At 35.3% G+C, this 12,500-nt stretch overlaps 1 protein-coding gene across 3 annotated transcripts in view; it reads left to right on the plus strand.

Moving 5' to 3' along the window:
* ehbp1l1 (EH domain binding protein 1 like 1) overlaps window positions 1–12,500 on the plus strand; it is a 74,953-nt gene that overhangs the window by 15,619 nt on the left and 46,834 nt on the right. For all 3 annotated transcript variants that reach the window (XM_062964818.1, XM_062964819.1, XM_062964820.1), the window contains exons 2-4: window positions 1–16; window positions 1,306–1,644; window positions 5,449–5,627. The exon at window positions 1–16 is cut by the window's left edge and continues 42 nt beyond it. In XM_062964818.1, coding sequence (XP_062820888.1) covers window positions 1–16; window positions 1,306–1,644; window positions 5,449–5,627 — 534 coding nt within the window. The remainder of the gene's footprint in view (window positions 17–1,305; window positions 1,645–5,448; window positions 5,628–12,500) is intronic.

Here is a 12,500-nt window from a genome sequence, read left to right on the forward strand (position 1 = left end):
CCGAATCTGCTCAAAGGTGGGCAAAAAAATTAGCTTGCTTTACTATATATACTATATATTTACTATATTCCAGAAAAAATAGGACTCAGCACCCCCGGGAAATGGGGGGCGTGGCTTAGAGAGGTGGGCGTGGCTCCTGCTCAAGAGGGCGGGGCTAAGCCTAGTCCAAGATGTAGGGCTGGGAGGGGAGGTGGGCGGGGCCACAAATGGGCGGCCGGGACTGGGATGGGCGGAGTTACGAGCTCTGAGTCAGGGCTGAGCATCTATCCCTGTCCTGGACACAGGGGGCGGGGCTAGAAGAGGGGGCGGAGCCTGAATCTCTATACCCTGCCCCCGTGTTCTAACAAGTGCCTTAGGAGAGGTATAGAGGCTTAGCCCTATCTCGCGCTCTTGGGAAGAGGCCCCGCCCCTGCCTCTAGCCCCGCCCTTTAGTCCTAAAAGGCCTCTCAGGAGAGATGTAGATGCTCAGCCCTGTCTCAGGCTCTTGGGAAGAGGCCCCGCCCCCTTCCCTAGCCCCGCCCTTTAGTCCTAAAAGGCCTCTCAGGAGAGATGTAGATGCTCAGCCCTGTCTCAGGCTCTTGGTAAGAGGCCCCGCCCCCTTCCCTAGCCCCGCCCTTTAGTCCTAAAAGGCCTCTCAGGAGAGATGTAGATGCTCAGCCCTGTCTCAGGCTCTTGGTAAGAGGCCCCGCCCCCTTCCCTAGCCCCGCCCCTTAGTCCTAAAAGGCCTCTCAGGAGAGATGTAGATGCTCAGCCCTGTCTCGGGCTCTTGGTAAGAGGCCCCGCCCCCTTCCCTAGCCCCGCCCCTTAGTCCTAAAAGGCCTCTCAGGAGAGATGTAGATGCTCAGCCCTGTCTCGGGCTCTTGGTAAGAGGCCCCGCCCCCTTCCCTAGCCCCGCCCCTTAGTCCTAAAAGGCCTCTCAGGAGAGATGTAGATGCTCAGCCCTGTCTCGGGCTCTTGGTAAGAGGCCCCGCCCCCTTCCCTAGCCCCGCCCCTTAGTCCTAAAAGGCCTCTCAGGAGAAATATAGAGGCTCAGCCCTGTCTCAGGCTCTTGGAAGGAGGCCCCGCCCCCACCCCTAGCCCCGCCCTTTAGTCCTAAAAGGCCTCTCAGGAGAGATGTAGATGCTCAGCCCTGTCTCAGGCTCTTGGTAAGAGGCTCCGCCCCCTTCCCTAGCCCCGCCCTTTAGTCCTAAAAGGCCTCTCAGGAGAGATGTAGATGCTCAGCCCTGTCTCAGGCTCATTGCTATATATAGTATTATTAAATAAATTACGTATGTTATTTTTGTGTTGATTTTCGTCTCCTTTTAGGCACATGGCTGGCAACCAGGGATCAAGAACCCATACCGGGGGACCGTGGTGTGGATGGTCCCCGAAAACGTGGACATCATGGTGACGCTTTATCGGGTATTAATGCGCAGATCAATAGATGCAGAGTCCCTATCTCCCAGTCCAGTCCCATTCTGCTACTTGGGAAGACACCATCAAAGCCCTCCTGACAGAAGGCCATCCAGCCTCTGCATAAAATCCTCCACAGACAGAGATTCCAACGGATTTCTCTTGAGTATTGTTATCTCTTGTTTCCATTTCCTTCAGGACCCTCATGTCGAGGAGTATGAAGACAAGGAGTGGACCTTCGTGATTGAAAATGTATGTTAATAATAATAATAATAATAATAATAATAATAATAATAGTAATAATTTATTTCTTACCTGCCTCTCCTCTTGACTTGAGGCAGGATGGAGACTGTCTGTTAGTGTATATCTATAGGGATAATAATAATAATATTAATATCTTAATGTTTATATTATTTTTATGTACAATCTTAATAATTATATAATTAATAATAATAATAATAATTTATTTCTTACCTGCCTCTCCTCTTGACTCGAGGCAGGATGGAGACCGTCTGTTAGTATATATCTATAGGAATAATAATAATAATAATAATATTAATATCTTAACGATTATATTATTTTTACATACAATCTTAATAATTTAATAATTAATAATTAATAATAATTTATTTCTTACCTGCCTCTCCTCTTGACTCGAGGCAGGTTGGAGACCGTCTGTTAGTATATACCTATAGGGATAATAATCATGTTTATATTAATATCTTAACGATTATATTATTTTTACATACAATCTTAATAATTAAATAATTAATAATTAATAATAATTTATTTCTTACCTGCCTCTCCTCTTGACTTGAGGCAGGATGGAGACTGTCTGTTAGTGTATATCTATAGGGATAATAATAATAATATTAATATCTTAATGTTTATATTATTTTTATGTACAATCTTAATAATTATATAATTAATAATAATAATAATAATTTATTTCTTACCTGCCTCTCCTCTTGACTCGAGGCAGGATGGAGACCGTCTGTTAGTATATATCTATAGGAATAATAATAATAATAATAATATTAATATCTTAACGATTATATTATTTTTACATACAATCTTAATAATTTAATAATTAATAATTAATAATAATTTATTTCTTACCTGCCTCTCCTCTTGACTCGAGGCAGGTTGGAGACCGTCTGTTAGTATATACCTATAGGGATAATAATCATGTTTATATTAATATCTTAACGATTATATTATTTTTACATACAATCTTAATAATTAAATAATTAATAATTAATAATAATTTATTTCTTACCTGCCTCTCCTCTTGACTCGGGGCAGGATGGAGACCGTCTGTTAGTATATATCTATAGGGATAATAATAATAATAATAATAATAATATTAATATCTTAATGTTTATATTATTTTTATGTACAATCTTAATAATTATATAATTAATAATAATAATAATAATAATAATAATAATAATTTATTTCTTACTTGCCTCTCCTCTTGACTCGAGGCAGGATGGAGACCGTCTGTTAGTATATATCTATAGGGATAATAATAATAATAATATTAATATCTTAATGTTTATATTATTTTTATGTACAATCTTAATAATTATATAATTAATAATAATAATAATAATAATAATAATAATAATAATAATAATTTATTTCTTACCTGCCTCTCCTCTTGACTCGAGGCAGGATGGAGACCGTCTGTTAGTATATATCTATAGGGATAATAATAATAATAATATTAATATCTTAATGTTTATATTATTTTTATGTACAATCTTAATAATTATATAATTAATAATAATAATAATAATAATAATTTATTTCTTACCTGCCTCTCCTCTTGACTCGAGGCAGGATGGAGACCGTCTGTTAGTATATATCTATAGGGATAATAATAATAATAATAATAATAATAATAATAATAATATCTTAATGTTTATATTATTTTTATGTACAATCTTAATAATTATATAATTAATAATAATAATAATAATAATAATAATAATAATAATAATAATTTATTTCTTACCTGCCTCTCCTCTTGACTCGAGGCAGGTTGGAGATCATCTGTTAGTATATATCTATAGGGATAATAATAATGATTGTATTAATATCTTAACGATTATATTATTTTTACATACAATCTTAATAATTATATTATTATATAATTATATATATTATATTATTTTATTATGAAAAGATTATATAATAATAAAAATAGATATTTTTTATTATATAATGATTATAAAATTATATTACCTGTATATCAATGATTACATTAAATACTATATTAATGATTATATATCAATTATTATATTATTTTAATTATTACACATAATAATAATTATTATTATATATAATAATTACATTATTTTATTATAAAATGATTATATAATAATAATAATAGTAGTTATTATTTTTATTATATAATGATTATATATCAATTATTATATTATTTTAATTATTATATATAATAATAATTATATAAATTGTAAAATAATATAATTATTATATATTATTAGTATAATAATAATAATATATAATCATTATATATAATAATTATATTATTTTATTATAAATGATTATATAATAATAATACAGGGGAATCTCACTTATCCAACACTCGCTTATCCAATGTTCTGGATTATCCAACGCATTTTTGTAGTCAATGTTTTCAATACATCATGATATTTTGGTGCTAAATTCATAAATACAGTAATTACTACATATAATTACTGTGTATTGAATTACTTTTTCTGTCAAATTTGTTGTTTAACATGATGTTTTGGTGCTTAATTTGTAAAATCATAACTTAATTTGATGTTTAATAGGCTTTTCCTTAATCTCTCCTTATTATCCATCATATTCGCTTATCCAACGTTCTGCCGGCCCGTTTACGTTGGATAAGCGAGACTCTACTGTATATATAATAATTATATTATTTTATTATAAATGATTATATAATAATAGTACATAGTAGTAGTTATTATTTTTTATGATATATATCTATAGGGATAATGATAAGGATTATATTAATATCTTAATGATTATATTATTTTTTACATACAATCTTAATACAGTAGAGTCTCACTTATCCAAGCTAAACGGGCCGGCAGAAGCTTGGATAAGCGAATATCTTGGATAATAAGGAGGGATTAACGAAAAGCCTATTAAACATCAAATTAGGTTATGATTTTACAAGTTAAGCATCAAAACGTCATGTTATACAACAAATTTGACAGAAAAAGTAGTTCAATGCGCAGTAATGTTATGTTGTAATTACTGTATTTACGAATTTAGCACCAAAATATCACGATATATTGAAAACATTGACTATAAAAATGGCTCGGATTATCCAGAGGCTTGGATAAGCGAGGCTTGGATTAGTGAGACTCTACTGTAATTATATTATTTTATAGTTATATATATTATTTTATTATGAAATGATTACATAATAATTTTAATAGTAGTTATTTTTCATTATATAATGATTATATAATTATACTAGCTGTGCCCGGCCACGCATTGCTGTGGCGAAGTATGGTGGTATGGGAAATAACGTATTGAGGAATTGGTGGTTGTTAAAGTAAAGGGTCCCCTGGGTTGAGTGGGTTGCTAGGAGACCAAGTGAGCGGAGCTTAGCCTTCTAACTGGCAGCAATTGGATAAAAACAATTATTCCTTTCTTTTTGTTGTTATCAACCTAGAGGCATGGATGAGGGGTTGTGCTGTCAATTTTTGAGGTTGTGGGGTGTTTACTTTTGTTGTTTTGTCCGCTGCCGTGATGCCATCACTCTTTTATATATATAGATTACATTAAATACTGTATTAATGATTATATATCAATTACTATATAATTAAGATTATTATATATTAATTCTATCATTATTATATTATTATATCCTCGTAAGGATATATAGTTTCCAGGCTTTTGACCAGGTTGGTCGCCCTTCTCCGCTGGGCACAGTAGGGTCACTCCGGGTCAGGTCTGGCCAAAGCGGAATGGCGTTGGGCTTTGTTGCTGCTGCATCACACTCTCGGCTCATTCTCCACCGACTCCCGGCAGGAATCGAAGGGTCATCGGAAGGTCCTGGCTTCGGCGGACGTGAACCTCAAGCGCTTTGCCAGCCCGACCCCGACGCAGGTGGAGCTGAAGCTGAAGCTGAAACCACGTTCGGTGAAGGTGGTGGCGGCCACGCTCCAGCTCACGCTCTCCTGCGTGTTCCTCCGCGAAGGGAAGGCCACGTAAGTGTCACGCGGTGGGACAGACAGGCCGCAAGTTGGTGAGAACAAAAGACTGGTCTGGGATACACTCCATTAATCTATATATATAAAATGATAAAGTTGTTTGCGCAGTGACTATAACAACAAAACTACACATCCCAGAAATACGAAATTTGGCAACACAATGCAAAAGGCTTGCCTCCCGGTTACAACAACACAACCACACCACAAAACCACAATCCGGACCCACAAAACTCACAACAACGCATCATGCGATAACAACACAACTAAACGCCCCAGAAATACGAAACTTGGCAACACAATGCAAAAGCCTTGCCTCCCAGTTGTAACAACACAACCACACCACAAAACCACACAGGACCCACAAAACTCACAACAACGCATTGTGACTATAACAACACAACTAAACGCCCCAGAAATACGAAACTTGGCAACACAATGCAAAAGCCTTGCCTCCCAGTTGTAACAACACAACCACACCACAAAACCACACAGGACCCACAAAACTCACAACAACGCATTGTGACTATAACAACACAACTAAACGCCCCAGAAATACGAAACTTGGCAACACAACGCAAAAGCCTTCCCTCCAGGTTGTAACAACACAACCACACCACAAAACCACAATCCGGACCCATAAAACTCACAACAACGCATCGTGACTATAACAACACAACTAAACGCCCCAGAAATACGAAACTTGGCACACAACTAAACACCCCAGAAATATAAAACTTGACAACACAACGTAAAAGCCTTGCCTCCCGGTTGTAACAACACAACCACACCACAAAACCACAATCCGGACCCACAAAACTCACAACAATGCATCGTGACTATAACAACACAACTAAACGCCCCAGAAATACAAAACTTGACAACACAACACAAAAGCCTTTTCTCCCAGTTGTAACAACACAACTACACCACAAAACCACAATCCAGACCCACAAAACTCACAACAACGCATTGTGACTATAACAAATACCAAATTTGACAACACAACTCATCCACCTCCCCAATCCCTACATTCACACTTGGCCTCCAAAAAAACAATTACAATAATAACAATAACAACAACAACAATAAGAATCAACACCAGCACAGGCAAGAAACAGCCAGGCACTGAGGCTGAGAGGCCAGTCAGTGCTACACTGGGCCTCCAAAAAACAATACAGTAGCATCTAACTTATCCAACCTTCATGACCACAACAACAACAACAATAATAATAAACACCTACACAGGCAAAACAAAAAAAGGACTATTGTACCACAATAAAAATATAAACCGCACTCAGCAGAATCAGACATTACAACTAACAACAAACCAAAGACAACAGGGATCTCAAGCAATTATCAATCAACACAAAAATTGAAGAAGGTAACAGACTTCAAATACTACGACTAATGTGAGTATAAAGAAGGTGGAGGTCACAGCATCAATACAACCTAATGTAGACTGACCAACACCACCAGACTTCGCCACAGCAACGCGTGGCCGGGCACAGCTAGTCTATATATATAAAAGGGTAATGAAATTTCGACCTAGGACAAAACAACAAAGCTACACATCCCAGAAACACTAAACTTGCCAGCACAACCCCTCATCCATGCCTCTAGGTTCATACAACAAAAAGAAAAGAAAAAGAAAGTCCTAATTAGAGGGAGAGGAAGAATTGTTTTTATCCAATTGCTGCCAGTTAGAAGGCTAAGCTCCGCCCACTTGGTCTCCTAGCAACCTACTCCGCCCACCCAGCCTCTCAATAATAATAATCATCATCATCATCATCATCATCATCATCATCATACAATCCTAAGGTTAGCAGATACCCCTAAGGGTCATCCAGTTCAACTTCCTTCTACCATGCAGGAGAACACAATCCAACCACTCCTGACAGATGCCCATCCAATATCTGCACAATAATAATATACATCAAATCATAGCATCAGACAGTTAAGAGACAGCCCTAAAGGCCATACAGTCCAACCCAATTCTGCCATGCAGGACACAATCCAAGCACTCCCGACAGATGGCCACCCAGGCTCTCAATACTAATACTAATACTAATAATAACAACATCATCATACAATCCTAAGGTTTGGAGGGAACATCCAAATCAACTTCCTTCTACCATGCAGGATGACACAATCCAAGCACTCCTGACAGATGGCCATCCAGCCTCAACAAGTTCTCACCAACACCACCAGACAACACCACAGCAACGCATGGCCGGGCACAGCTAGTAATAATGATAATAATAATAATAATAATAATAATTATTATTATTATTATTATTATTATTATTATTATTATTTCCTTTTCTTCTTCTATATTTATATCTATATATTATTATATTATATCTATATATATAAAAGAGTGATGGCATCACGGCAACCCACAAAACAACAAAACTACAGGCCCCCCAACCTCAAAATTTGACAACACAACCCATCACCCACGCCTCTAGGTTGATACAACAAAAAGCAAAGAAAAATAAAGTCCGAATTAGAGAGAGAGGAATAATTGCTTTTATCCAATTGCTGCCACTTAGAAGGCTAAGCTCTGCCCACTTGGTCTCCTAGCAACCCACTCAGCCCAGTGTTAATAAAAGAATAAAAAATAAAATAAATACAAATAATACAATAAAAAATAATAAAAACACTAAAAAATTAATACAATAAAATACTATAACAAAATTACTAAAAATAATACAACAAAATAATAAAATATAATAAATAAAAAAGATAAGTTACAATAAAATTAATTAAAAAATACAAATAACGTCAAATAAAAATTCCACAACAACTTTTAACCAATACCACCACCACTTTGCCACAGCAACGCGTGGCCGGGCACAGCTAGTTATATTATATTATATATTATATTAATATTATATATTATTACGGTATATATTTTATCACACACATATATATATATATATATATACACATTAGCTGTGCCCGGCTACGCATTGCTGTGGCGTATAGGAATCCTTTATTGGCCTGGTGGAATAGCAGTGAATAGCCTTGCAGCCTCAAAGCCTGTCCGTTTCCTTATTATGGGAATCCTTGTTTGGTGAGCTGGAATGCAATGGAATAGGCTTGCTGCTTGGAAGGCTTTTTGGGTTTTTTGGGCTGGTAGAATTGCAATGAATAGCCTCGCTGCTTCAAAGCCTGGCTGCTTGCTACCCTGGAGAATCTTTAGTCGGTCAGCTTCAATAGTACAGAGTAGTATTGCTGCTTCAAAGCCTGGCTGACTTCTACCAAGGTAAATCCTTATTTGGTCAGCTTGAATTGCACTGAATAGTCTTGCAGCTTAAAAGCCAGGCCGCTTTCTACATACGGGTGTGGTGTTTTTGTTTGTTTTTGTTTTATAGTCACTCCTTGGATAGTGATTAGTTTTGTGGCCAAATTTGGTGTGATTTGGCCCAGTGGTTTTGTTGTTAACTCAGTTCTAATTAGTCCTATTACATTACATTTGTGTGTGTATATATATATATATATATATATATATATATATATATACACACACACATTAAATATTATATTAATATTATATATTGTATTATTATATGTTTTATCATATATATATACTAGCTGTGCCCGGCCACGCATTGCTGTGTCGTTGTCTGGTGGTGTTGGTGAGAAATTGTTGAGGTAGTGGTGGTATTGAATGTCTGTTGTGTGGTTGTCTTTATGTTTAGTATGCACACTGAAGTGGATTATATGGCAGCGTGGAGTCAAGATAATCCAGTTCAAAGCAGACGATATAAGATTCTAAATGGGTTATATAGCTGTGTGGAAGGGCCTTGAGTCTACATTACCATATAATCCAGTTCAAATCTGATAATCTTTGGAAGAGGCCTAAGTGAGGCCTAACTGTGCCTGTCCCCTGGGCTGAGTAGGTTGCTAGGAGACCAAGTTGGAGGAGCTTAGCCTTCTAACTGGCAGCAATTGGCTAAAAACTATTATTCCTCTCCCTGTAGTTAGGATTTGTTTTTCTTTTCTTTTTGTTGTATCAACCTAGAGGCGTGGATGATGGGTTGTGTTGTCAAATTTTGAGGTTGGGGGGCCTGTAGTTTTGTTGTTTTGTCCGCTGCCCTGATGCCATCACTCTTTTATATATATACTAGCTGTGCCCGGCCACGCGTTGCTGTGGCATTGTCTGGTGGTGTCTGTATTTTATAGGCAGTGTGGAAGAGGCCTAAGTGAGGCCTAACTTTGCCTGTCCGCTGGGCTGAGTGGGTTGCTAGGAGACCAAGTGGGTGGAGCTTAGCCTTCTCACTGGCAGCAATTGGATAAAAACAATTATTCCTCTCCTTCTAATTAGGACTTTATTTTTCTTTTCTTTTTGTTGTATCAACCTAGAGGCGTGGATGAGGGGTTGTGCTGTCAATTTTCAAGGTTGTGGGTGTTTAGTTTTGTTGTTTTGTCGGTCGCCAGGATTCCATCACTCTTTTATTTATAGAGATTGAATGTTTGCCTGTTATTATGTTGGAAGCCGGCCTGAGTCCTCATGGGGAGATAGATAGGGCAGTGTACAAATGAAGTATTATTATTATTATTATTATTATTACCTGTATATACTCGAGTATAAGCCGAGGCACCTAATTCTACCACAAAAAAAAACTGGGAAAACATTGACTCCAGTATAAGCCGAGATTCCAATAAAATTACAGTAGTTTAAATGTTTTTGAATCTTTACAACAAATTGTAATTTAAGATATGACTGTTCAACTCTGATTAAATCATTATTTTCATCTTCTTCAATGTAAATGTGCTTAATAATAATAGAGTGAAATAATAAATGTAATACAGTAGAATCTCACTTATCCAACACTCGCTTATCCAACGTTCTGGATTATCCAAGGCATTTTTGTAGTCAATGTTTTCAATACATCGTGATATTTTGGTGCTAAATTCGTAAATACAGTAATTACAACATAATATTACTGCGTATTGAACTACTTTTTCTGTCAAATCTGTTGTATAACATGATGTATTAGTGCTTGATTTGTCAAATCATAACCTAATTTAATAAGCTTTTCCTTAATCCCTCCTTATTATCCAACATATTCGCTTATCCAACGTTCTGCCGGCCCGTTTATGTTGGATAAGTGAGACTCTACTGTAACAATAATAATAATAATAATAAGTGCAGTAAAATAATAAATGTAATAATAAATAGAGTAAAATAATAGATGTATTCATAGTAATAAAAATAGAGTAAAATAAGTGTATTAATATTAATAAAAATAGAGTAAAATAAATGTAAAAGTAACAACAATAATGGAGTAAAATAATAAATATAATAATAATAATAATAATAATTAATAAAGAAAAATAATAAACGTAACAATACCAATAATTATAGAGAAAAATAATAAATATACCACATATACTTGAATAGAAGCCCACCAGGACCCTCACCCGAGTGTAAGCCGAGGAGGTTTTTTTTCAGTTCTAAAAAAGGGCTGAAAAACTAGGCTTATATACGGTAATAGTAACAATATTAATAGAGTAAAATAATAAATGTAATGATGATAATAAATAGAGTAAAATAATAAATGTAATAATACCAATAATAATACAGTAAAATAATACATGTAATAATGATAATAAATAGAGCAACATAATAAATGTAATAATTATAATAGAGTAAAATAATAAATGTAATGATAATTATAAATAGAGTAAAATAAATGTAATATACCAATAATAATAGAGTAAAATAATAAATGTAATAATGATAATAAATAGAGCAAAATAATAAATGTAATAATACCAATAATAATAGAATAAAATAATAAATGTAACAATGATAATGGAGTAAAATAATAAATGCAATAATAATTATAAATAGAGTAAAATAATAAATGTAATAATACCAGTAATAATAGAGAAACATAATAAATGTACCATATATACTCGAGTATAGTCCGGCTCGAATATAAGCCAACCAGGACCTTCACCCGAGTATAAGCCGGGTATATAAGTGTATATATATATGCACTAGCTGTGCCCGGCCACGCGTTGCTGTGGCAAAGTGGTGGTGGTATTGGTTAAAAATGGTTGTGTAATTTTGATTTGACTTTATTTGCATTTTTTAATTAATTTTATTGTAATTTATATTTTTATTTATTATATTTTATTATTTCCTTGTATTATTTTTAGTTATTTTCTGTTATTATAGTATTTTATTGTATTAATGTTTAGTGTTTTTTATTATTTTTTATTGGGTTGCTAGGAGACCAAGTTGGAGGAGCTTAGCCTTCTAACTGGCAGCAATTGGGTAAAAGCAATTATTCCTCTCTCTCTAATTAGGACTTTATTTTTCTTTTCTTTTTGTTGTATCAATCTAGAGGCGTGGATGATGGGTTGTGTTGTCAAATTTCGAGGTTGGGGGGCCTGTAGTTTTGTTGTTTTGTGGGTCGCCGTGATGCCATCACTCTTTTATATATATAGATATATTACAAAATATAGAAAGCATGGCACATTGCCTGTTGTGGGTTTTGGCCTTTTTTTGGGTGTTGTGATTGTATTTTTTGTGTGATTGTGTTGTATCTTACTGGAGGCAGGGATGATGGATTGTGTTGCCAATTTTAGAGTTTGGTGGGTGTTGGGTTTTGTTGTTTTGTGAGTTGCCGTGATGCCAAAAGCCTTTTATATATATAGATATATATATATATAATTTTATATTAGGTACTAGCTTGGATACCTGCCGTTGCCCGGTTAATTAGAAGTCATTTCTATAATGTACCAAGTGCATAAGGTTGTGGGTGAACTATAACTCACATTGTGCCAGTTTAACCCCTTGAAACTCTCATGCAAAGGGAATGGAAACACCCCTGAATTACGAAACGGAAGCTT

The sequence above is a fragment of the Anolis carolinensis genome, unplaced genomic scaffold (genome assembly GCF_035594765.1).
Source record: "Anolis carolinensis isolate JA03-04 unplaced genomic scaffold, rAnoCar3.1.pri scaffold_14, whole genome shotgun sequence".
NCBI lineage: Eukaryota > Metazoa > Chordata > Lepidosauria > Squamata > Dactyloidae > Anolis > Anolis carolinensis.